Raw genomic sequence first — 23,695 nt, 5'->3', positions numbered from 1 at the left:
TTTCTTTCTCTGCTTCAGATTGGGGTTTTTGTTTGTGTTCATATCCTTGATCTGTTTCTTTATCCTGAAACATGAGTGGATTATCTACCTGAAGAAGTCCTCACAATAAGAAAATCCCTCCATAGTTTGTTAAGATGATTAGAGAGAGATGAAAAACATGCCCACACACAGATCATCCACAGATGCTGAGGACACTGAGCTTATTTCACGTCAGCAAGGTCACAAAGTTTAAAAAAGCATAAAAAACAGGGTTTCTTTATATAAAGGGATTGACTGATGCCCCTTCCTGATGAAATTAAACCCTGTTGATGTGTACTGTTGTACTTTTAGATAAAGGTACAATCTTCGACGTCATAAACACTGTCTTTACCGCTGGAGTCTGAGATACACCAGCTGTTACAGACAAAAGAAAAGTACAATGTGTTTTGCCGTTCAGGTCAAAAACCCTGTTTAACTGACATTGCATCATCACCTGTTGGCCTGTAACCGACAATGGTGTTGAACTGGTTTTTATGCACACATATCATGTTCATGTTGACACTCAGGTACGTGCAAACACACACACACGCCTCACTCATTCAGTTTACTTGTTATTCAAATGAAAGGAAGACATTTGAACTGGTGCGTGTGCTGCTTTAGATTTGAATCCCTGCCTGTCAGGCTGGTTGTGTTCTTCAGTTGGAGCGTTACACTTCAGAAGAACATCACTCACTCATCATGCTTCTCCTTCTTTGGATTTAAAATGCATCTAGATGTTCAGAGGTGGTGGAGCTCTCCCTCCGTGTGGCCGGTGAGTTCAGGAATTATCAGATCGGAGATGGTGCTTTCCTCTCCTGTCCCGGTTCCTCTTGGCAGCGGCGGGTGCAGACAGACAGCCGCGGCCATCAGGATTAAAGGCTTGTCAGCATTTGTAACGTCCGTAAAGCTCCACTTTTCAAACAGGTTGCAGCTCTCAGCTGTTTAAAAGGGCATTATTGTTCTGCTCTGCTGGGGTTTTAGCAGGAGCTCTGTACCCCCCCAACGGATGCTGCATTCCTGCGGGCTGCTTTACCTCTGGATGGAGGGAGAGGAGGCAGAGGAGTTTGTATGTGTGATAACCAACACATGTGCACAAATTACATTCATGTCTGTAAATTGCGCTTGTGAAATGTAAGGACATAAAAAGTCTTATTTTTTCTTAAATTTCAGAAGGCACTTTGAGGAAGACATGCCTTTCATTTTTTCTTTTCTGGCTACACTCTAATGTTGTGTTAACGCCAAACACAAATGATGGCCTATTCAAGTGTATCTGAATATGCAAATATAGGGAGTTAACTTGCTTCTCTTTTTAATTTGTGTGAGTAACTCACTCCACTTGCACACCAAATCGCTTGTATGCGCCCACAAGATGTGAGAGGCAGTGCTGCCTTCTCCCACAACCGGCATTTCAGTCAGTTGTCAACAAACATGGCTGAGCTTGGCTACATTGAGAAGATTGCTGCTTTGTAACTGCTGTGACACAACTTACCAAGCAGTCTGACCTCCGTCACTTTCTGCAAAGCCTATTCCTGTACTAGTACAACAAGCACGTTGTGTCGTATAGCTCGGGGTAGCCACAGACTGACACCACAAGTTTCTCCTCTATTGTCAGATTAAATGAAACCCCCCCCCTCCCCAGGCTGGTGTTACGGGGATCATCCAGTGAGGTATGTGAAATATGTCACCAGGGGATGTCGATGCTGATTGGCCATTGCAGCATGAATGATTAGCTTGAGTTCTGATTTTTCAACTCTCATGAATGCAGCAAATGGCAAGTTGAACGCGGCATGAATTCGCCTCATTCATACCAATTATTCACTCGATTTGTGGATTTCGCACTACACATTGGCGGCATTCGCCCCGCCAGAGGTTAACTCGCATCTACTTGCTTTTTTAAATTGACTTTACATGTAATTAATTCACACGTCTCAAGTCTTGTGTAAACACTACAAAGACCTTTAACCAAAGGTTAAAACAATTGTGTTAACTCAAAAATCTAAAAACAGCTATTGCAGCTCTATTTTTCATAGTTGATAAAACACATTTTTGATTTTAAGTTAACAGTACTTGATCCCTTTAAGTGTTTTTGTGATTGTACTCTAATTATTGGACAGTCATCCCAAAATGCCTTTGGGCATTAGACACTTTTGCATCATGAATGAAGTTACCCAGTCAGTTAGAGGAGCTGGGGATTTAATTTTTAGAAGTGTCAAACTTGGGCATTTGTGACCAAAAATAGAGCATGAAGCTGCTCTGTGTCATCACTAGCTGCTCAGAATATTCAAAAGACTCTTTTCCATTCATGCAGCTTTTTTTCTGCTTGCTATAATGACATCATCATCAGGTGATAATTGGGATCCCTCAGGGCTCTGTTTTCAGCCTGTACTTGTTGTCTTGATTGGCTCTATTGATGAAAACGTGTCCAGATTTCAGCACTGAAAGGACAAATTCCCAAAGGAGGGAGAGGAAATACCAAATGTCTTCTTTTCAGTGCATAACATAGCAGCGAGGTTCCCCTTGTCTGTGCCCTGAGCTTACATAGGAAGTCAAATTTGGGCTGAAAACCGCAGAAAAATTTTTTCCAAGTGCCTGTTGGTTGAACTGAGTGTTTGAGTTTCAGGAGTGGTGGAGCACATCAGCAAACACAGAGTTTTTGTCCCCTTTGCAAAATGAGAACTACTTTCGTCAAATTTACAGGTAGAGGAGAGGAATGTTCTGGCTTCACAAGGAGAGAAAAGCGGTCTGTAGACTCGGCAGAATAGACACGGACACATCCCACACAGTCCACAGCAGCCGAGTGGGAAACTGTGCTGGCTCAGTCAGACCCAATGTGTTTTGGGTAATCACAGGGTTTGGTATTCCCTGCGCCGGGAGGGGCCATGTGGTCGAAACTGGCGTGCTGGAGCTTGTCCCTTACTGGGGCCCGATACTCCTCCTCCTTCTCCTCAGCCTCCTTCTCTTCATCCTCCTCATCCTTCTCCTCTCTGAGCTCCCTCACCTCCTCCACCAGCTCATAGTGTGTGTTTCAACTTGTCCCAGCCAAACCGCTCCCTCTTTGGAATTCACTCCATCTCTTCCTCCTTTCACCCTCTTGCTCTTTCATTTCCCCTTTCTTTCTAAACTTTTTCTCCATCTTTTTATTCAACACTCCTCCTTCCTCACGCGATTCTTTATGCTGCTCTCATGTCAGATAATAGTACTCACTGCACGCCTCTTTGAGAAAATAACGGGTGTTACTTTTCATTGTTTAGACTGCCAGACTAAAGATCGGCCTTTGAGGGTCTCATAGATCAAAATCTTCAAAATATACCCTTGATTTTTTTTCTTCAGAGCAGGCTTTTACTTCCAAAAATAGGCAAAATATGTTTAGGAGAAGTCTTTTCCAACATACTTCCTAAAACACATTTCAGACGAAACATCCAAACTTATTTTTGCTCTCTTTTTCCTTGAACAGAACTTGAAAGTAGAGGGAGGGAGAAAAAGTGTGGTGAAAGTCTGCATGACCGGATTTCCATCATAGCAGCAAAGCCTGTGGTGAGAGAGGAAGAAGAGGTGGAAAGGGAGGAGAGCTGAGCAGAGGAACATGGTAGTAGGAGAAAGAGGAGTGAACATGTGGAAGTAGCTCTAACATTTATTTATAGGAGCGTCTGGTTATGGTGCCCGCAACGATAATTTCCATGCTTCTTCCTGCCGTTGTGAGGCCTGTAAGGTCAAGATTGTGTGGGATTTATGGATGTGTTGGTCAAAACTTTTAACTTTAATACAAAAATAGAAGAACAAATACTGGATAATATCTTCCTTTTAGATCACCAAAACTCGCAGGCGCCACATCTGTTTTTATTTAGAGTATGTTAATAGTGAGTAAGCCTAAGAAGTATATGTGGAAATTTAGATTCAGACAAGCCAACTAGTCTCAAGTTAAGAAATTACTTGAAACACTGTCAGGATCGAGTGCAGTTTGGTTAATTATTACAGCTAGCATTAGCATTGCTACCATCGCTATTGTCATTAATTTAACACTGTATCTCCATCTCTGTTTACATTTTGCATTATAATGTGTTTGTGGCATTCACATACCAAGTGAATGCACTTAAGTGCATGTGCCCAATGACGACCGGATATTGGCACTCCTCTTTTGCAAAAAACTGCCCATACATCATTCCTGTGGCTCTCTTAGGTATCCCTACATGCTGTGTGCAGTGGAACAGTTGGTGATAGGAGTGAATGAAGGAGAATTAGCCACAAGCTTACAGACTTCTCATCTCAAGATGACAACTTATGAGGGAGTTGTGATGCTGGCTCCTTTTGTTAGCAATGGGAGACGTTTTCCAATTTTTCAATTTTGTTTTAAAGACATGAAAAGGAACGTGACGGCCAGATACACTGTCTCATATATCCTTTTGATTGATGTATTTCACATTCATCTGGGAAACCTCCCGTACAACATGTTTGGAAAGGGCAGAACTTTTCAAAAAATTCTTGGAAGGTGATTGACACACATTCTGTCTGTCACATTCATGACAGTAGACATACGCAGCTCTAGTGCCAACCTGAGCTAAAACAGGCTAGCATGACCATTGTGTTTGAACAGTGAAGGTTGTCGGTGGCTCAAATTCATGTCAAAGCCTATTGACGTGCAAAAATATCTTCTCTTGTTTTGGTGAATAAATGGGGTTGAGATCTGATTAAACTGCCACTTTTCTACAGCTACATCCTAGCTAATTGCTACCATGGTGGTAGCCATTGTATACACCAGCTTACAGGATAACTCAACCCCAAGGGCTTGAACTGTAAACTCATGCTGAAACAGGTCAGCAGAATAGCAAAAACATTCTATTCATAATGAAAAGCTTTCAGTGATGTTTTTTCACTCTTAATTTAATAAAAAATGTGGTCTAGTCCTGATTAAACTGTGGCTATACTTTAGCTACATCTGAGCTAAAGGCTACACTGGAGGCAGCCAGTGCAAACAGCTAACAGTACAATCAAACCCCGCCTCTTTCTCCTCAAATGACGCTGATTGGTTAGAACTGTGTGCGTTTCGTCACAAATATTGTGGAAGATAGATTTGCCTGATGGCAGTCAGGCAACTATATCTGCTTTGCAAGGTTGATAGAATGCCAAAATGGTACCAAATAATGATGCATTTGGCAACAGAAAGACAGGCTCTTATAACTGAGCAGAGCAAAATGTTCTAGATCTCTAGAAAGAGCCATAACTCCTGGACCAACATACAAGTGGAACACTGCAGATCAGGTCAGTTGACGGGGTGGTCTTTACTGCATGGCAGCAGAACCCTTTCAATCCAGATGAAGGCATCCCGGACCACCTCAGTGTGCTGCCTGAGCAATCAGATATCAAACAGTTACAATGCATTGAGGTACAGTACTGTGCAGAACTTTTAGTTTAAGTTTGGAATTGAGGCTGAAGTAAGGCGTGTCATGGCGCATAAGCCCGCCTGACGGCGCCATCTGATGGGATGTAGAATTGGCAAAACCCCAGTCATGCTCTGGGTGTCCTTGCATAGTATCATGGGAAAATAATCTGTTGGAAAAAAAACGGGGTCCACACATTTAGGGTGGAGTAAGGGGTGGATTTGGTGAGTGAGAACAGTCTAGGGTTCCATCCGGGGGGTTTGTAGGTTTGCCACAGGCCCCTGGTTGGGCTGTGGATGTTGCAAGAAATCCTGTTGAGCTTGAAGTTGGCTGCCAAGAGACAAACGTGTGTCGTCATGTGTCAAGCATAACTCTGGCTGACCTCTCCCCAATGTACAGCCCTGGTTTCTGGCATATTGGGCCTGTGTTGAACCCTTAGTGCACTGCATGCCTAAAACTTATGCACATGACTGTACGTCCACACAAACCATTAAGGATTACCGCTTTGGTGTCAGAATGCCCAAAAGGGATATAAATGTCCTGTTAATGCACAGTATAAATGAGGTGTTAGTTTTCTTGATCAAATTCTACTCACAACATGATGCAGGAGCCCACTGTTTCCATCCAGGTAGAGAAAAGAGAAAAGGTCCATTAGCCAGGGCTCCAGCTAGTCTTTGGCTACAGGCAGGTGGATATGTTGAGTGGTGCTTAGGACCAAAATATCAAAATAGTAATATGTACTTTAACAAGCCAGTAATTCTGGTGTCACTAGCTAAGATGACACCATGTAGTTGTGCTTATCTCTGGCTTTAAAAGACACGGTTTCTGGTGTGTTAGTATGTTTGTGTTTCAAGGGGGGGCAGGAAAGAAAACATGGGGTGTATACTTTAGGGGGGACAGTTGCTTTTAGTCTAGACCTGTTCACCTCTGGCCTACTAACACTAAAACACACAAACACACACATTCTTACTCTAAAATAGGGCAAAACAACTTAAATAAATACAAAACACATGAGTTTCTTTAGTTAAAAGAATAGATCTTAAGTGTATGTTTTCACCTGACTTGTGTACCTACTTTCCCCTCTGTAACTCTGCTGTGTTTTCTGTTTTTGAAGTTTGGCTGTTATTCAGACTTCAAACTGCTCTGTGAAGGTGGTAAATGTGGGTGCCTGTTGTTCCTCATGGACTGGGCTGCTGTTTTTAGCCTGAATAACTTCACAGGCTAACATTTACAAGATTCATCTTGTGATCATTGCAAACTCTCCCTCCATCTTCTTCTTCTTCATCTTGCATTTCATGGATGGTTAAAACCCCTTTTCCTCGTGAGCCTTTGGCAGATTAGACCAAAACAGACGGTGCCGTGGAGGAGCAGAGATGAATGATTCGAGTACATAGTGTTCTGTGAGACTTATGTTTGCAGCTCTATGCTGGCAGTGAGGCTGTGTGAGAGAGGTTTAGTGTTGCATAATTAAAGAGCATCATCTAAAGCTATTTTTGCACACTGAGATTCCTTACCATTCTTTTTTGAAGCTTCTGAAACTGAATTATTCTCTCGTAAACATACCGTAAATTCTTGTTGGTCTGCAGTGTGGGCTTATTGCATTTTTCAACAAATCATTGTGCTTTACTGAAAAAGCTGCCAGTTTGAACTAAGAGCAAATGATAGAAGACATTTAGGGAGTGGACTACTGAGTTATTTGGTGTGCCAAAAAGTAAGGAAAGGCACTTAGATTAAAATTGCTAATTTTGCCTTAAAAGTAGTCTGTTTAATGTCTGTGCCAACTAAGAAAAAACAGCAAATATTTACATTTATCAAGCTTGAAAATATGAATTCATGGCATTTTTGACTTTTTTGCAGGAAGGAGGCGGCAAAAGCTCAGTCTGTTGATGCTTCGCTTGGAGAAGTCCAGTATGGTCAGATAGCAAGGATGCTTCAGAGAAGTTGATTTCCCTCCAGGGCAGTGCTTTAGTGCAGTGGTTCTCAACTTCTCTAGCATCAGGAACCAACACCATCTCCTTAATCAGAACTTGCATCCAAAATGTCCAAAACTTTCAGCCACTCAGATGTCTTTAATGAAAATGTTGCCGTTTGGACCTTGGATGGAGCAAGGTATAAGACTCAACAGAGAGAAAGTATGAAACAAACATATTCGGAAGCACATCAGGAACCTTGACAGGATGTTTGTCATGATGAAGTCTAAAATACAAATGAATATATGGGGCCCAACCTAACTGCTAGGTCATCCGCGCTAAGGATTAACTGATGTTTGATTATCAGGGCCATTATAGGTATCGATTATTAGCAGTTCATGGGATCAATATGCCTCTTGCCATGCAGTTATTATGATATGCAAAATGTACTTAATGTGACAAAATAATAACTGCATGATAAGAAATGAAAAATAGACAATTTATCACTAGCTCTGTTGACATGAGAAAAAGAACAGAGCTACATGGTAGCAGTTCATGTACGCCTAGCCAAGATCAGCTGACATCCAGCAAATCCTAATTATCACCTCCCACAGCCAATCACAGCTCTTTCTCTCAACACAGCGGCATTTTTAAATATGACATACTTCTCCTTAATCTCTCCTTGTGTTAATGCTGATGCACCATACTGCTTGTTGCGCCCTCATATTCAGAGTTCAGCTACTATGGATTAGTTGCTGTATGCATTGTCATAAATGTATGTCTTACCATATGGGGGTTTCTAGCCAAGGAAAGTCAAAGCACGCCGCTTGATTAACCCAGGCAGCATCTTTTGAGCAGAGCTTTCACCGCCTAGTAAAATTATATATTCATTTTGCTCTAAAATGGTGAAATGTATGAAGAGAGTGTTCCTGACTGAATTAAAGTTTAAGTGCGTCCTGTCTCCATGACTGTGCAGTTGCAGCTGCATTTGGAATATAATCATAAGCAGTCTTAAAGCTCTGCTGCATCTCTCAGGGTTTTCTTCTTATCATAAAGCACAGTAGTGCTGTTATTGAGAGACTGAGATTGGGTGTAAACCTGCCAACAAAGCTGAATATATATTGCTTTATTGTGAGTTCTGTTTGATAAAGAAATGTCTGATAGTTAATCCACGTGGTAACTGAACCCCACCAGACTTGATGTCCCACCAACCCCTCCTCCATGCTCCCCGCCTGTTTGGTCAGGTGACAGTGTTTGACTGACAGTTGTGGGTCGTCAGGGCAGCATGAGGGTGCGAGTTCTCACGTGTGTCTGTCAGCTGGGCAAGCTGGGCTTATTTACTCGACCTCAGAGATGAGATATTTAGTGAGTGGGTGGAAACCTGCCTTCAGATCCCCTGTGGACCCTCCTCCACCCGGTGATCAGACCCTGGTCGATGTGGTCAGAACTTGATGAAACACCATATGACCTCCTTGATCCTGTCTAGACTGATAGTAGACCAGTGAGATGACAACATAGCACTGATGGTGATGCTGATAGCACTTGGTGGTTATTGATAAAGGGTTAATATCAACTTTTTATCCATCTTTTGTTGCCTTTTGAAGCTCAGTGGAATTATAAAGTGATCATCAGGAAAACTATAATCCCCTCCAGCATAATAATGGGCAAATACTTTAGATTCTTTTGTGTATTTGAGGATGTTTTCTGTATTAGCAAAGAGGGCATGCATTTGGCTTTTGACATCATTTTATAAAGAAACTGTGTAGCGTCACTGGAGTCCTGCTCGCCAGCTTTTATGGTGTATATCTGCAACTGAAGATACTGTAAATCTTTTCACAGTTACCCTCCCTATTTTCTGAATATGTAAACTTCATTTTCCTCCAGTTTATTTTATTTGAAACAACATTTATTATGATTTTATAAACACTTTTCTTCAAGTCTTAGCAATAGGTTTCTATGGCAAATGATCATAAAAACAAACATAAACAGTCCTGACCTGACCTTCTTTCTCTCTGTGTTTACAGGCCAAGGGGCGGAGGGATGTTCTCTCCTCACCCGGTGACAACCCTCGGCCGCCGATGGCGACCCGGCCTGGAAGGGAGGGGCTCGGCGTGGGCTGGAAGGGTCCCCGGACGCTGGTCCTCCATAAGAACTCCCAGGGTTTCGGCTTCACCCTGCGCCACTTCATCGTTTACCCTCCAGAGTCGGCCCTGCACACCTACCTCAAGGTGAGAGAGAGGGCCTTGACTCGAGTTATAAGCTGTTAAAAGCACACAGTTTTCAAAAGAGATGTTTTTCTTTCCTTTAATTTAGTGTTAAGTCCTCTTCTCAGCCTCCGTGTCTGTTTTCACAGCACACATGGTCTCCATTTTAGCCAAGCTGGCATTGAAAAATGATTCAAAAGCCGTACGTTTAACTTGCTGAACCTGCAACAGAGCCAGAATGAGCTCAGACATAAAGCCAATCATACTGGACGGAGGGTCAGAGAGGTTGTGCTGAGCAAAATAAACCCACACATAGACTGATTGGAGACAATGGGCTGCACAAAAGTTAGAGTTTACAATTGTTAGAGGCAGAATATGGACACTCTATATCTGTTTTAAATTATATAAAAGACACTCATATCCTTTCAGTGTCACACATCTGCCTTGATTTTGGTCTCTAGTGGATTCAGGATTGTTCTCCTGTTTTGGATCACGACTCAGTTTGCAGGCCGTTATTTAGCTCTTTGAGGTGTGGGGGGCAAATGACTCCAGATGTGAAATTGAGGGATCTGGAGGCCGAGTTGGGGTGAGCACAGCTGAAAACAAGGCCTCCTTTATTAGTGTACCACCCCACCATGCAGCAGCTGCAGAGAGGAGAGCACATTGAATGAGATCTGTTGTCTTAGCCTGGTACCACTCTCTGGCAGTCAGGCAGTACCAGGCCAGCCCAGGACAATGGGCCCACTGCTGGCCTTTGGCCCCGGTTCTGTCCTTGTCTCCTCTGCCTCGAGGGTCACATGGTGTTTTGGGACAATCAGACCTACAGAGATGCCCATTTTCATCCAAAGAGCCTTCATGGAAGTCTACCAAATTACCCTCATAGTGTCCAATTATCAGAGGCCTGCTAGGTGCATGACACAGTTGTGCTCTCAGCTCATGCTGTCTGAAGGTTGTGGGTGTTCAACGTTCTTTAAAAATATCATGTGAGGGAACTAATGGAGGAAAGACTTAATTTTTCAAGTTCTTCTACTTTTTACTTCTCATTTCTGTGTTGCATCATAAATCCTCAGCACTTATTTTCAAAACATCTGCCATATGAATACATTTACCTTATGTTTACTAAAAAATATAATTGAAAGAAAAAAGCCTGCAGGGGTTCAAAAATTCCTCTGGTGCTTGCTTCTTTAGTCTCTCTGTGTCAGACCCTCCATGAGTTGACAGTTTCTGACCCTGTTTCAGATTCTCCCCCTCTCCTCTCAGTCTCCTCCCCGGTCCTGGACGTCCTGAGTCAAGGGCTTCTCGGCTGTTGGATGTCCCTAGTTTGAAGCTCCATTCTGGGGTCTGCAGCTCTCCTTTCTCTGCCTCTAAACCCCCCACCATTGTCTGCAGAGCCAGGAATGAGCCCACTCAGCGCAGCACAAAGCCAGGCAGCAGTCAGCCAGGCAGCAGTCAGCCTCTAACGCCAAACTGTCCACTCAGCTTAGTGCGTGCGTGTTTGTGTGGAAATGATCAGACAACCTGCAGCTATCAGATCACATTGCCTCTTTCCCCACTGCTGTTTGTTTGCTTCATGTGACGTCATGTTTACTGTCAAACCTGAAAGTCAGTGTTTGTATCAAAGCTGCACTCCAACATCAAGAGCTCGCAACTCCAACAGGTTTGTCTTGAGAAGTTTGGCTTCAAAAGCGACATTTGACAATGTGTTGATCTGACTGGAGGATGCCAGAAATATTAAATCTGAGCAGGGAGACTAAGGTCACGCCAAGCAGGCCCACCCACAGATTTAGTTGAGACCCTGAGAGAGAATATGCCCTCCCCAGTCATGAGTTATTGATGATATCAATGTGTGTTGGATCAGTCGCAATGGTGCTAGCTATCCTGGCTAACAGATACTTTATTTTAGATCTGAAAGGGGGGCAAGCTATGGGTCTGATGTTGAAGATTATTAATTTGTGCCACTTTTTAACCACTTTTCATCAATTCGAGGCACTTTTTTCCCAATTTGCCCATTTTCTGCTGTTCAGCCCTATTCCAACATTTTTCTGCCATTTGGCCTTTAACCAATTTTTACCACTTTTTCTGATGTTTCTGCCACTTTTGACCCATTTTGCTACTTTCTACCCATTGTTGCCCGTTACCCCTTTTTCTACTTGTTGACTAGTTTTTTGACAATTTTAACCCATTTTTGCCCCTTTCAATCCCATTTCATAAATTCTGCCACATTTAAGCCATTTTGCCACTTTTTGAACCCTTTCCACCACTTTTCTGCCAATTTTGCCACTTTTAACTGCTTTTCACAGCTTATCACAGCTTTTATGCCAATTTTGGCAGATTTTAACAGCATTTCTCTTTCTAACACTTATTTTTGCTACTGGTAGTCGATTTTCTCCTTTAGTCTGCAGTTTGTTTGTTTTTTAACATTTTCAAGCCATTTGTGACTCTCTGCCATTTATTTTGCTTCTGTTTACTCATTTTGCCACTTTCCATCAATTAGTGGCTCTTAAAACCTATTTTTATTCTGTTTTAAGAAAAGGGGTTTACATATTGAAGAAGGCTTTACTACGGCAATAAATTAATAGATTATTTGTTGCTCGGAAAAGGGTGGTTGATATTCATGTAAAAACAATCAAATATGGTAATCACAGTTTAACTTTACAATGGAACCTGATTTTCCTGACCTCCATGGGCCCCCCATTTTATTGGGCCCCAGAAACTCTCCCCTTTACCCCCTTTAGGGGCGGCCTTAATGCCAGGGTTGAGATCTAGATCAAACTCCTTTTATTGCCCAGAAAGTTTGAACTGTGTTGTATTTCAGCTTACAACTTGAAGACTTCTGCTTGTCATGATACTATAAGGTTGAAAAAATATATATTTCAGCACTGCTGTATTTGTCAGGAATTGTGATCTGCCAGATATAAACCCTAATCTGCATGTAATTGCAAAGCTTTTTGTCAAAAATTAGCAGATTTTTTGTGTTAATATTCCCAATAAATTACCAAAGCTTCCTTTCAGATGAGAGTCTTTGCATTTAAGCCAGAAACATTCATAAAGTTTTGCAGAGTTTAAAAATTTCAGTGTCACGCTGAAGTCACTGTAAGAGTGTAACCACTAATTGCCATGTATTTTAGGGATTTATTGCTTGCGTTAGGCTGATTTTATTATTATCTGAAATGTCTGAGTTTGAGTTTGTCCCTGAAAGAAGGAAATTAAAAGAAAAACTTGAAACTTTTCTGTTGTACAGCCAAAAAGTTCTGCCTTTATGATTACTAACTGACCATCCTAACAAAAAGTAAAATCTTCTGTTCTTAGGAGAGTTTTATGTACATGTTTGGATATTTCTGGTATTTTATTTCAGTTCCTTGTACTTAAAATAAAACGGAAAATAATCCCTTTTTAAAATTTTCTTCAAAATACTTTTATGTAATTGTTTTTCTAAATGAATATGACTTAGTTTGACTTGACCCAAACTGGAGCGCTCAATCTTTCTGTTTCTGTTGTTTGCAGGATGAGGAGAACGGTAACGGAAAGGGTAAGTGTTCTTGGCCTCTCCTTTAGTCCTTCTCTTTATAACGGGGGTCTGTAGGGTCTCAAAAAGTTTTTAAACATCAATAAAGCCAAAAGTAAGGCTTTTAAAAGGTGTTAAAAAGTCTTAAATGCAACATATGGGGTCTTAAATTTGTTGTTTTTTATTTCATATTGATCCAGAAAGGTTGTAGGCTAGTTTTTCTGCCTTTGCATTTTATATTTAGATTTAATCACAAGTGACATTTGAGCACTTAAACCCAGATTTAGAGAAATAAGGTACTGGTGTATTGGGTACAACCCAATTAAAGTGAGCTATGGCTGATCAGCTGCTACAGTAAAGTGATCATTGACACAGTAATCCTTTAAAATCTGAATTGGAGAGTAATATTAATGTCCTTAAATGCACATTTACAATACCTATATGTATGCTTGTGTACTTTTTAGTTTAACTACAGTGCAAAACTTGTAAATAGGAACTTCTAGGTTATGGTATTAGTGCTTGTAGGCCGCTTAAGTAAAAATCAGACCTTCCATTCAGCTATCCTATGGTATCTGTTTTTTTTTCTCATAGTCTTGTCTCAAAATTCTCCAACATAGCTTAAATTGGATCCTAAAATTAAAAAAATATTACCTGTATTTTCCTTTACTTGTTGTCTCTTTTTTGTCTTATTATTGGTACAAATATTGATATAATGGTGTGCTAATGTAACAGATAAAAAAATGAAGATCCCAAAGTCTTAAATTGTGTGAAGAGGTATTGTAAAAGTTATTTAAAAATATTTAATTGTCAAATTTTCTGTATAAAACCTATATAAGGCAGTGAATTAAAACCTTTAGTGGGGTAGTAATGATTTTATACCATCAGACCTTCTGTGGTTTCTACTGGCATCTTTAATGTGCAGCCCCTTTGCGCCCCCTAGAGGACACTATGTAACACTGCAACTAAATAATCATGTCCAAATTCATTTAGGCAGACAGAAATATAAAATGCGGAGTGTTGCTGATTTTTAAAAATTATCCAAGTAAAGAAAGCAAGAAGCACTGGTGTTTAAAATCTGGAAAAGTCATTCCCTTAAGCTCATTCCTAAAAATAGAACATTTCTTGGGATTTGCTTTATCTTTTCTTCTTATGTTTTTGTTCTTCAGGGTATCAGAAAAGTCGACTGGAGCCGATGGACACCATATTTGTGAAGAGTGTGAGAGAAAAAGGCCCAGCCCATCAGGCGGGTTTGTGCACAGGTAAAAGGAACAAGACAGGAGAATTTTCATCTTTATTTGAATTGGAAATCTGCTGCGGAAGAGATGTGACCATGGGATTCTGCAGACATGAGCAGATGCACAGTCAGGGGAAAGAGTCGGAGAGGGTTTAGCACATGCACTACATTACATAACATTTGTTTTTTTCCTCACAGTAAAATCTTCTCTGTGTGATATAATATAGATACCAGAATGACAGCTCAAATCTCAAATGCTTTTTGAATGTGACAGAGCCACTGAAGTGTTTCTGCTGCGATTTGCTGCCTCAGCAGAGCAACAGCTCACTCAGACACACTAAACCAGAACTTCAGTATGCACGCTGTCACATCCACGGTTTATGCTCGTGTGAGCGTGGTAAACATAGACCCTCTTAACCATATCTGTGTTTGCAGAAACTCAACATGACTGCAAAGATTCTGAATCAGAACTATATTGTTCATCCCTTTAAAGGGCATAATCAGAATTTTTTCAGCATCCTTCTGTCTACTAAAGAAAAGATTTAAGAAACTGTAAAAAAAATTGCTTTAAATAAGTAAAATGCATGGTGAAAAAGGCAGCTAAACCCTTAAAAATAGCAGTAAAATTAAGATAAAACTGGCAATTGTGTTAAATGATCAATGTGAGAGGGATGAGCTGCTGTGTTATCACATGTTACGTTGTAGCTGAAAAAATCACATATTAACTGGACTGTTTTATTTTACAGATTTTGAACACAGTTTTCTAACATGTTTCTGAAGCCTCAAAAGGCTAAGCTGTGTCAGCCCCTTTTCCCTGAAATTACAGACCCTTTAACCCACATTTTAATCATGAGACACTCTACCAATGATGTTAGGGACATTTTAATTTTAAACTTCTATCAAAGGTGAGAAATTCACTGTTAGATACTGCATCAGGTCAATGGTGAGACAAAAAGCCTGTTTTTTATCGTCATGGTTAGATGAATGAAAATATTGCATTCAGTTTTTTAGGACACAAGTAAAGAGAATATTACAAAAAGGTGTTTTTTTCTCATCTGTATTTTCATTGCTGCCTTAGTCCTTGCTCATCCCTCTCACTTCCAGCTAAGCTCATTTCTTAACATGCATATTGTAAACTGTGATGTGTATGATAATCTGTTTTTTTGTTTTTGTTTGTTTTTTTTCTAGGGGACCGGCTGGTTAAAGTGAACGGAGAGAGTGTTTTAGGGAAGACGTACTCACAGGTGATCGCCCTCATTCAGAACAGGTAAGACCTCCCACCTGTCAGCACCATGAGCCTTTGGTGTGTTGATTTAGTCTAAACGCTGTGTTTGCTTTTTCTTTGCTGGCTCACCTCAGTGACGACAACAATTGTATACATTTTCTCCAGTTTTAAAAATGAGTAGCCTACAGCAGTGTACTCTAGGAGGTCAAAAAACAAATACTCAAATGCTCCAGGGGAAAATAAGGAGCTGAAAAAATGACACATGAACTGGACTCATATTTTACTGCCAGAACTATTTGATCTATTTGAAAGACAAACTGCTATATCCAAATAAGGATACGATATGATATAATATGATATGGTACACAACAATATATAACGACTTCATGTTTTGCACACATTCAGCTGCCACCACAATAATGATTAAAAACAACAGAGGCAACACCGGTCCATGTGTATGCAGAGCAACACATACCAGTATAAATACACTAAACATACTGTATGTTATACAGTACCCATATTACACAAAGTCTGCATTAGAATAGCAATAATATTGAATTACACTAACAATAAAAGATTAAACACAGCAATGGAAAAAGGTAAAAAGATGTGAAGAACTGAATGCCATGACATGACTGCCCAACCCATACAGCCTCAAGAAACCATCCAAAGTAGGCAAAAACTAGTTTTTCTACAGTTTCAGTTTACACTCAAGAAGTCTGCCATGATTCAATACTGGAATCCAATTTGATCATTTATATGTTCTCCCCCTACAAACTGACCTGTTAGATGCAGAATTCTTCATAGAGATCAGGGTCAGCCATTTTATTTTGTATAAGTATAACCCCTTTAGACCTAAACTGCATAAAACATCACCCATAAAAACTTAAGTATTGCTATAAACAGTGCTGGTAACTGTTAGGATAGCAAAAGTTAATTGTTAGAAACATGACCAGCAAAACCTGATTACAAAATGTTTAATAAAGCAGAGTAAACAGTCTGCTATTTAATCCAGGATAAGACCTCTGACCTTTATTCTGTTTCATTTATGAAAATGTTTCTTAGTCTGTAATGTTTGCAGTGTGGTTATAAGATAAGATAAGATAAGATATTTCTTTATTAGTCCCACAAGGGGAAATTCCAGTTTACATCAGCAAAAAGTATCTTAGACAAAGCAGGACAAAGCAGGCCATTGGCGACAGAAATACAATAGAAATAGAGTACAAATAAAAGTAGTATTGCAAGAGCACTAATAAATACAAAAATATGGAATATAAAAACGTTGACTTACAAATTATAGATAGTATTTACAAACAGTTATGTACAGGTTGGGCATATTACAGATTGGGTGTGGTGGAGCTATTATACACCTACACACACACACACACACACACCCACACCCACCCACACACACACACACACACAAATATATATACAAACATGTGTACAGATTATACATTTAAATATTAGTTATTGTACTAATTTTTTTAGCAGTTTCTGTTGTGGAGCCTAACAGCTGCAGGAAGGAAAGACCTGCGATACCTCTCCTTCACAAGGAGTTCATGAATGTAACTGCCAGGCTTTGTTGACGAATAAAGTTGAATTGGGTAAAAAATCTGAAAGTGTAAATAATTGTACTGGCAAAGTACAGCACTTCCTTTCTGAGAAATACGGTGTCTCAGTTGAATGGTCTGCAGCCTCAAATCCACAGTGGCTTTGAAAAATGCAAAACAAATCCACCTCTAATTTGCTCCCTTGATAGGCTTTTATTCAACCATATATTCATTAGTGAAACTAAATGGTAGGAGGCAAAGCCACGTAAACTGGCTTCAATATAACACCTCACCATCTCCTCTCTCTCTCTCCTGACAAGTGATGTAAATAGTTCATCATAGATGTAGAAGGAAACTGACTTTCAGTCCATTTAAGAGATCAGGAATATTTTACACTTATCTAACAGGATATTTGATGCAAACGTCTTACCATTTCCTGTGTTTTTGTCTTAATGCTGCATGTTTTTTTCACCTCTGTTTCTCATTTGTCATTATCTCTTGCAGTGAAAGTATGCTGGAGCTCTCCATTATGCCAAAAGATGAAGATGTGCTTCAGTTGGTAAGTGTGAGTACCGCATTTTTAACGCACTTTATCCCACCAAAATATCAAACTAACCATCGTGCATTACTCGCTTAGCTGAATCTCAGTGCTGGAAAATGATTGTCTTTCATGCTTGTTTGCAGAGTTGAACCTGGATTCACCCCAATGTCATCAAAGAATGTAGAAATTTTCTAGGAATGACTGTGTAGTGACTCAGAGGCTCTCTGCTCTTTGTTTATCTCACAATATTCACACATTTACAGGCTGCTGGTTTCCTCACTGCTGATGCTTAAAAAAATGGCGCTTGTTCACACACCCATGTACTGTACAACACATTTTTGTCACTTCACAGGTTGCCCTGCGTTGGCTCACATGATCAGACATGCAACATCCCTCACCTCCTCCCTCCTATTAATACAAAACAACCTCTAACACACTAAACCTGATCTCCAAATTCAGATCAATCAGGCTGAAATTTTTCTTTTCTGCCAAAACTGACCTTTCTATTTGATAACACCGCCGTGTTTCAACGTTATGAACTCACTCCTCTGCCCTCAAACTCCTCCTCTTCCTCACTGCTACGCCTGAATCCACTGCATTCCTGGCATGACATCATCAGCGCTGTGCCTCCTCTCACACTCCCACAGGGTGGAGTAAGGCAGAGAATCAGAGGCAGGAAGGAGGGAGTTTGGAAAGAGCCGAGACAACAAGGAGATCAACAGATAGAAAACGTACAGAAAGATTATTAGAAGAAAGAGCAGAAGTTGAATGTTTGTTGGAGGGGGAAGAGGAGGAGGAGGGTGTAGATTCTGAGGAGCAGCAGGAGTGTTGATGAGGTAAAGTCTTCTGTGTGTGTTTGTGACTATAAGCGTAACATGCAGGCTAAGGAAAGGCTCTGAAGTTGTTGGGCGGTCTAGGTAAACCTTGACAAACTAGTCTTAAATGTTTGTGTGATTAAGATTTACATAATCAACGCAGAGGACGTCATTTTTATTGTTTTCTTGTGGTATAAAATGGTTTTTGATGCTTGAAATATAACTGCAAGTCTTTTTGATGAAGTATTAACATGATTTTATATGTTGTTGGTTTTCTTAAAGCAGCTCAGTTAATATTGATGTATCCTGAATGTGTGCATACACGACATTGCTGGGGACTTGTATATTTGCAGCTGGGTGCTATTCACTGAGTGTTGAGGCTTTTTGCTGCAGGCAGTTTGTGCAGTTTGCTAGCTTGCATGTGTTTGCGTTGAGCGCTGAGGCCCTGGGGACAAACTGTGGCAAAAACTAAGCGAGACCGTCCCACTTTAAGGCTTGTTGTGTAATAAACAGTGGCATGAAGTTGTCTCATTGAGTTATTGTTTTGGTCACGTTGGTGTCAAACTTGTTTACAGTGAGTGTAGAACATTTAGATTGACAGTCGTCACTGCAGCACATTCTCACCTTCCTGAGCGTATCTTCCTGTCACTCCTTATCTAACTGCTCCTCTTTTTTTCAGGCTTACTCCCAAGATGCCTACCTGACAGGCAACGAGCCCTTCTCAGGGGGAGCTGGGAACCTCCCACCACCTCCTCCCCTCTGTTATCCCCGTACCAAAACCACATCCCCTGCCGGAGCCCCTCCGTCAGCCCCCATGGGCCAGAACCAGCTGGATAACTGGAGTCGCTGGCCAGGTTCCTCAAGCCCCTCTTCACCCCTAGACAACCGCTCCGCCGTGGGCAGCCCCGCTAGCTGGCAGGAGGGGCGAGCAGGAGAGCCAGGCGGGGTTGGTCACAGCAGCCCAGCCCACCGCACAGAGGAGATCCAGTACGGGATGACCAGCCAGCAGCCTCAGGGTCAGACTAGGGGACGCTCCTACTCCTCTTCCTCCTCTTCAGGAGGCCCCTTGTCCAGCCCTCTGCAAGTCCACTACCCCAACCACCATGCTGCCAGTTCCTCGCAGGCTCAGCCACGTAAGTCCAGCTCGGCCTGGACCAGTCCCCCTTTGCCCCAGCTCAGCCATGGACGTAACGAGCGACAGCAGGCGCTGTCAGATTGGTACTATAGCCAGCTGCCTGAGCGCTCCGGACGCAGGATGCAGACCCGACACCGCAGCTACTCTCAGGACCGGCTCAGTGAATCAAGGAGGCAGCAGCAGCGGATGGGTCCTGGTGGCTGGCCACACAGTGCCTCCCAGGACACTCTGCTGTTACTGCAACAGTCAGGACCAGGACCCCATGGGGAGCCCCAGTGGTCTTACAGAGACTGGGAATCAGGTCCAGGGAGGGGTCACCCATCCACAAACTATACAAGAACTCGCTCTGAAAACCTGTTAGCAATGTACGACCGCCACGGACGCTCCTTGGAGATGTTGGACCGAGCAGCAGCTGGACTGGTCTCGCCTCGGTTTGAGAGGCCGCTATGGCAACAACAGGCTCCCCAGCCACCTCCGAGGACTGACGCCTACACCAAACAAGGGAACCATTACAGTCCAGCACAAGCTGCTTCTGCTTCCCGGCAGTCGCATTCTAAACACCACCCCCAGACTCACACCCAGACCCACTCCCAGTCCCAGCCCCAGCAGGCTGCCCCCCAGAGCCGGCGACTGCCCCACGCACAGAGCATGGACGACCAGCCGGTGGGTTACCGCAGCTACAGCCCCTCATTTTACAGAAAGACAGGCCGCATCATGCAGCAGGCTCACTCCTTTAGGGACCCTTCATACTCTGGCCCCCATTTGAACTGGAACCCAACACCTAAAAGCCCCCCGGAAGGCACAGCAGCACCCATCACTGCCTCTTCTGCCTCCCCCCTTACCTCTGCCTCCAGTGAATCCCAGGACAGAGCATACAGGCCGACAAACCACGAGAGGGAACGAGGGTCTGTGGAGGGGCAGGCAGAGGTGGTGGCACAGACACAGGAAGTGGTGCTGAGGCAGAAGCCTCCCACTGGACGGAGGAACGCTCACGGTCTGCGGCACCCTCACTACGTGCTGCCCATGGACGGACTAGAACCTTCTTTGTTTTCTCCTGACCTTGAAGACTCAGCACCTGGCCCTGGTTCCACAGGAGATGTAGCCCCACGCAAAACAAATGGCAGCCTGGCCCCCCTACCCATAGAGGATGACTCTCTGGCCTCCATCCCCTTCATAGGTTAGTGAAGAATGTTTGAGCTCTAACCTGTTTCACTTTAACCCCTTCACAGAACCCAAAACTGACCTCCTTATTTAATCTGTTCTTCTAAAATATTCTAAACTGCAATCCGGATTGAGTTTCATTCATATTTTTTTGGTGAGATATAAACTGAAAGGAAATGCTGAACTCTAATCCAGCCATGATTGTAACTGAATTTGGGAAGTATATGTGGGTTTCCTTGGTGTCTGTTCATTCAGGCTACAGGCTCAGTTTCAGCTCCCTTATTGAGTGTGTGCATCTATGTGTGTCTGATCTGTGTTTGCATTGTGTAATACCAGCGTTTCCACAGTTTTAAAGGCAGTACTAGTAGTTTGATTGAATCATATCTGATGAGAATCCCCTATCCTGATGCCTACCCATATTTCTTAGAGGAAGTGACATCTTTGCCTCCTGACTGTTTCTGTTTATGTGCGCCCAGGCTAGAGCTACGGATTTACGTTAATATCTGTGGTAGCTGTGCTTTTCATTTTCTTTTCTTCTTTATTTATCAAGCAGTCTTCTTCATAGTTTTCTGCTACACCCCTGCCTTGTTTTCATAGATTGCGATGTCATCCCCCCTCAGTCCTTTAAACTGAATATTAACAGGCTGGCATTTTGTTGAAGCATTCATAGTCTCAAGAGCATAAATCTTTATATTTGTGATACACAACTATTAATTTGGCAGCTATTTCAAAGGTCCTTTTTTTGGTCACCTTTAGTCATTTTTACTTCTTCCATCTAGTTTTAGTCAACGAAAACTCAAAGCCGTTTTAGTCCAGTTTTAATCAATTAAAAAGGGTTTTCACAGATCCTTGAAGTCTCAAAAAGTCTTATTTTTACTTGTAAGAGTCTTAATTTTTAGATGGTACTTTAATCAAGGCATGTTTTTATCAAATCATTTTTTTCTGGCCAGCTTCATGTGATTCTAATCTTTCTTTTTTTACAGTTCTCGGGCTTACTAAGTTGCATGCTAAAAATATGTACAGGGCAGATCTTCCCTGACAAAAAGTGTCATTTTCCTTTCCATTGATGAAGCTGTTTAGTATAATGTTAGCACAGCTGAAAATATGATTTAATAATGTTTGATATTTCATGAACAGAATGATAAATCATAAGTGTTAATTCAATTTTAATTCATCTAAAAATATATAAAACATCTAAACATATAAAAACATATAAAAACATCTTATACATGCCTTTTATTTTTGATTGTTTGCTGCACAAAAAGTGGTATTGTTTTTTTCATAGTTAAGGTCCCAATACGTCTTAAATTTGATTTCTAAAAGTGTGTAGGAACCCTGTAAAAGTCCTTAAATTCTAGCCTTTGCTTTTCGTCAAGACATTTATTTTCTTTGAGGTAGTTTTATCAGCCATGTTGTAGATACAAAACTCTACTTACAGAAATGGTTGAGCACAGAACAGTCCGATCAACAGGCCCTCCCCAGTTGAGATTTACAAAACTCAACGCGTTTGTGTTGGATCAGTAACATCGGTGGTAGCCTCCAGGCTGACATTCACCTGTCTCTGTTACTGAAAGGTGTCTTTAAAAGTTTTTTTTGCTATCAAAGTTTTTCTAGAAAGGATCATGGCATGGCTGTGAAGTCGGGCATCACTACCCAAATGTTTTTTTTTCACTTCTAAAACAGGCTTATGCTCAGGGTATCTGCAGGGTCTTAAAAAGTATAATTGTTAAAAAAAAAACAATTTTGCCAAAATTCAAGCTTTTTAAAAGTATTAAAAAGACTTAAATGCATGACTATAAGGTCTTGATTGTTCTACTTTTTAAGTGATAACTGCATTGTAAAACTTATATTTCTAGATTTGGTTTGACTAGTTGACTAGGCAACTTAAGTCAATAATCTGTCCTTCCATTGCCTGCTGCTTTAGGCAATGGATGCTGCATGAAAGATTAATTCCCATACTACAAAAAAGAAATACTACATACATAACCCCATTGCTAATATAATGGGTTAGAAGTTGAAGATGCAAAAGTATGAGGAAAAGCTTAAAAAACTATCAAAAAGTATTATATTTAATGTTTGATTTTCTGTATATAACCTGATTCCATTTTAAGAAAGGATTTTTTTTTTAACCGGCTAGATTTTACCAAAGCAACAATAATAAAATAGGCCTCTGTTTTTTTTGTTAGACTGAAGAGAATAATGAGCTGAAATTATGATAAAATGAAAGAAGTGATCACAGCTTAACTTTACAGTGGACCCCGGAAATGTTTTTCCCCCTTATGGACAGTTTTGCTCATGTTAATGCACTGCACATTCTTTATTTTTTTATTTTGAGAATACACTGAAAAAAATTCTGACTTACACTTAATGCTCTTCACCCAATCTCTGCTGGTATTTAAAGCAATAATATGTAGATTGAAGAGATATCATTGGTTTTTAAAGTCCAATAGTCCAGCACCAACATTTTAGTCTCCTTTTAGTCTTCTTGACAAAACTAAACTTACTTTTCTTCACAATTCTTAAAGATCTGTTTAAGCTAGTCTTAGTCTCATCTTTCTCATGATTATAGTTTTAGTTGACAAATGTGAAACTGTAATACTCTTATGTTACCTAAGCTGCAGTCATGAGGTTAAACTGAGGTGACTGAGGTCATTAAAAAGAGAAAATCTCAAATCTACGTGCTGTCATTACCATAAAGCAGCTTTTTATTGAAGTAAAACCTCATAGAGCAGTTGGCATTTAGTCCTGTTTCATTCTGTCCATTGAAAATGATCTTAATGATAGAAAATCCATGTGCTTTATTACAGCGGGCTCTCTTTAAACACTGTTACTTAGCTTTTAATATATATCTAAGCATAGAAAAGACTTTAAAGTCTTTATCCTCCTTTGATGCACCATTTCAAGATTTGCTTAATATTATAATGATAAATGGATTAAATGCTGAATTGGCTGTACTTGGCTTCTTTTTAGTCTTCCGACCACTTAAAGCACTTTAGATACATTCCAGTCACCTTTCACA

General features: G+C 41.1%; 1 protein-coding gene across 11 annotated transcripts in view; it reads left to right on the top strand.

Moving 5' to 3' along the window:
* The window catches only part of arhgap23a (Rho GTPase activating protein 23a), a 96,503-nt gene that overhangs the window by 47,896 nt on the left and 24,912 nt on the right, over positions 1 to 23,695 (top strand). For 8 of the 11 annotated variants that reach the window (XM_041778546.1, XM_041778544.1, XM_041778543.1 and 5 more), the window contains exons 2-7: positions 9,328 to 9,531; positions 13,012 to 13,036; positions 14,179 to 14,271; positions 15,435 to 15,513; positions 17,529 to 17,589; positions 19,060 to 20,692. In XM_041778546.1, the coding sequence (XP_041634480.1) occupies positions 9,328 to 9,531; positions 13,012 to 13,036; positions 14,179 to 14,271; positions 15,435 to 15,513; positions 17,529 to 17,589; positions 19,060 to 20,692 (2,095 nt within the window). Of the gene's footprint in view, positions 1 to 9,327; positions 9,532 to 13,011; positions 13,037 to 14,178; positions 14,272 to 15,434; positions 15,514 to 17,528; positions 17,590 to 17,723; positions 18,402 to 19,059; positions 20,693 to 23,695 lie in introns of those variants that run through there. The other 3 variants (XM_041778540.1, XM_041778539.1, XM_041778548.1) reach the window with 2 other exon arrangements.

The sequence above is a fragment of the Cheilinus undulatus genome, linkage group 21 (genome assembly GCF_018320785.1).
Source record: "Cheilinus undulatus linkage group 21, ASM1832078v1, whole genome shotgun sequence".
NCBI classification, from domain to species: Eukaryota; Metazoa; Chordata; class Actinopteri; order Labriformes; family Labridae; genus Cheilinus; species Cheilinus undulatus.
Note: the sequence above shows the minus strand (reverse complement) of the source record. Positions and strands in the feature narration are given on the sequence as shown.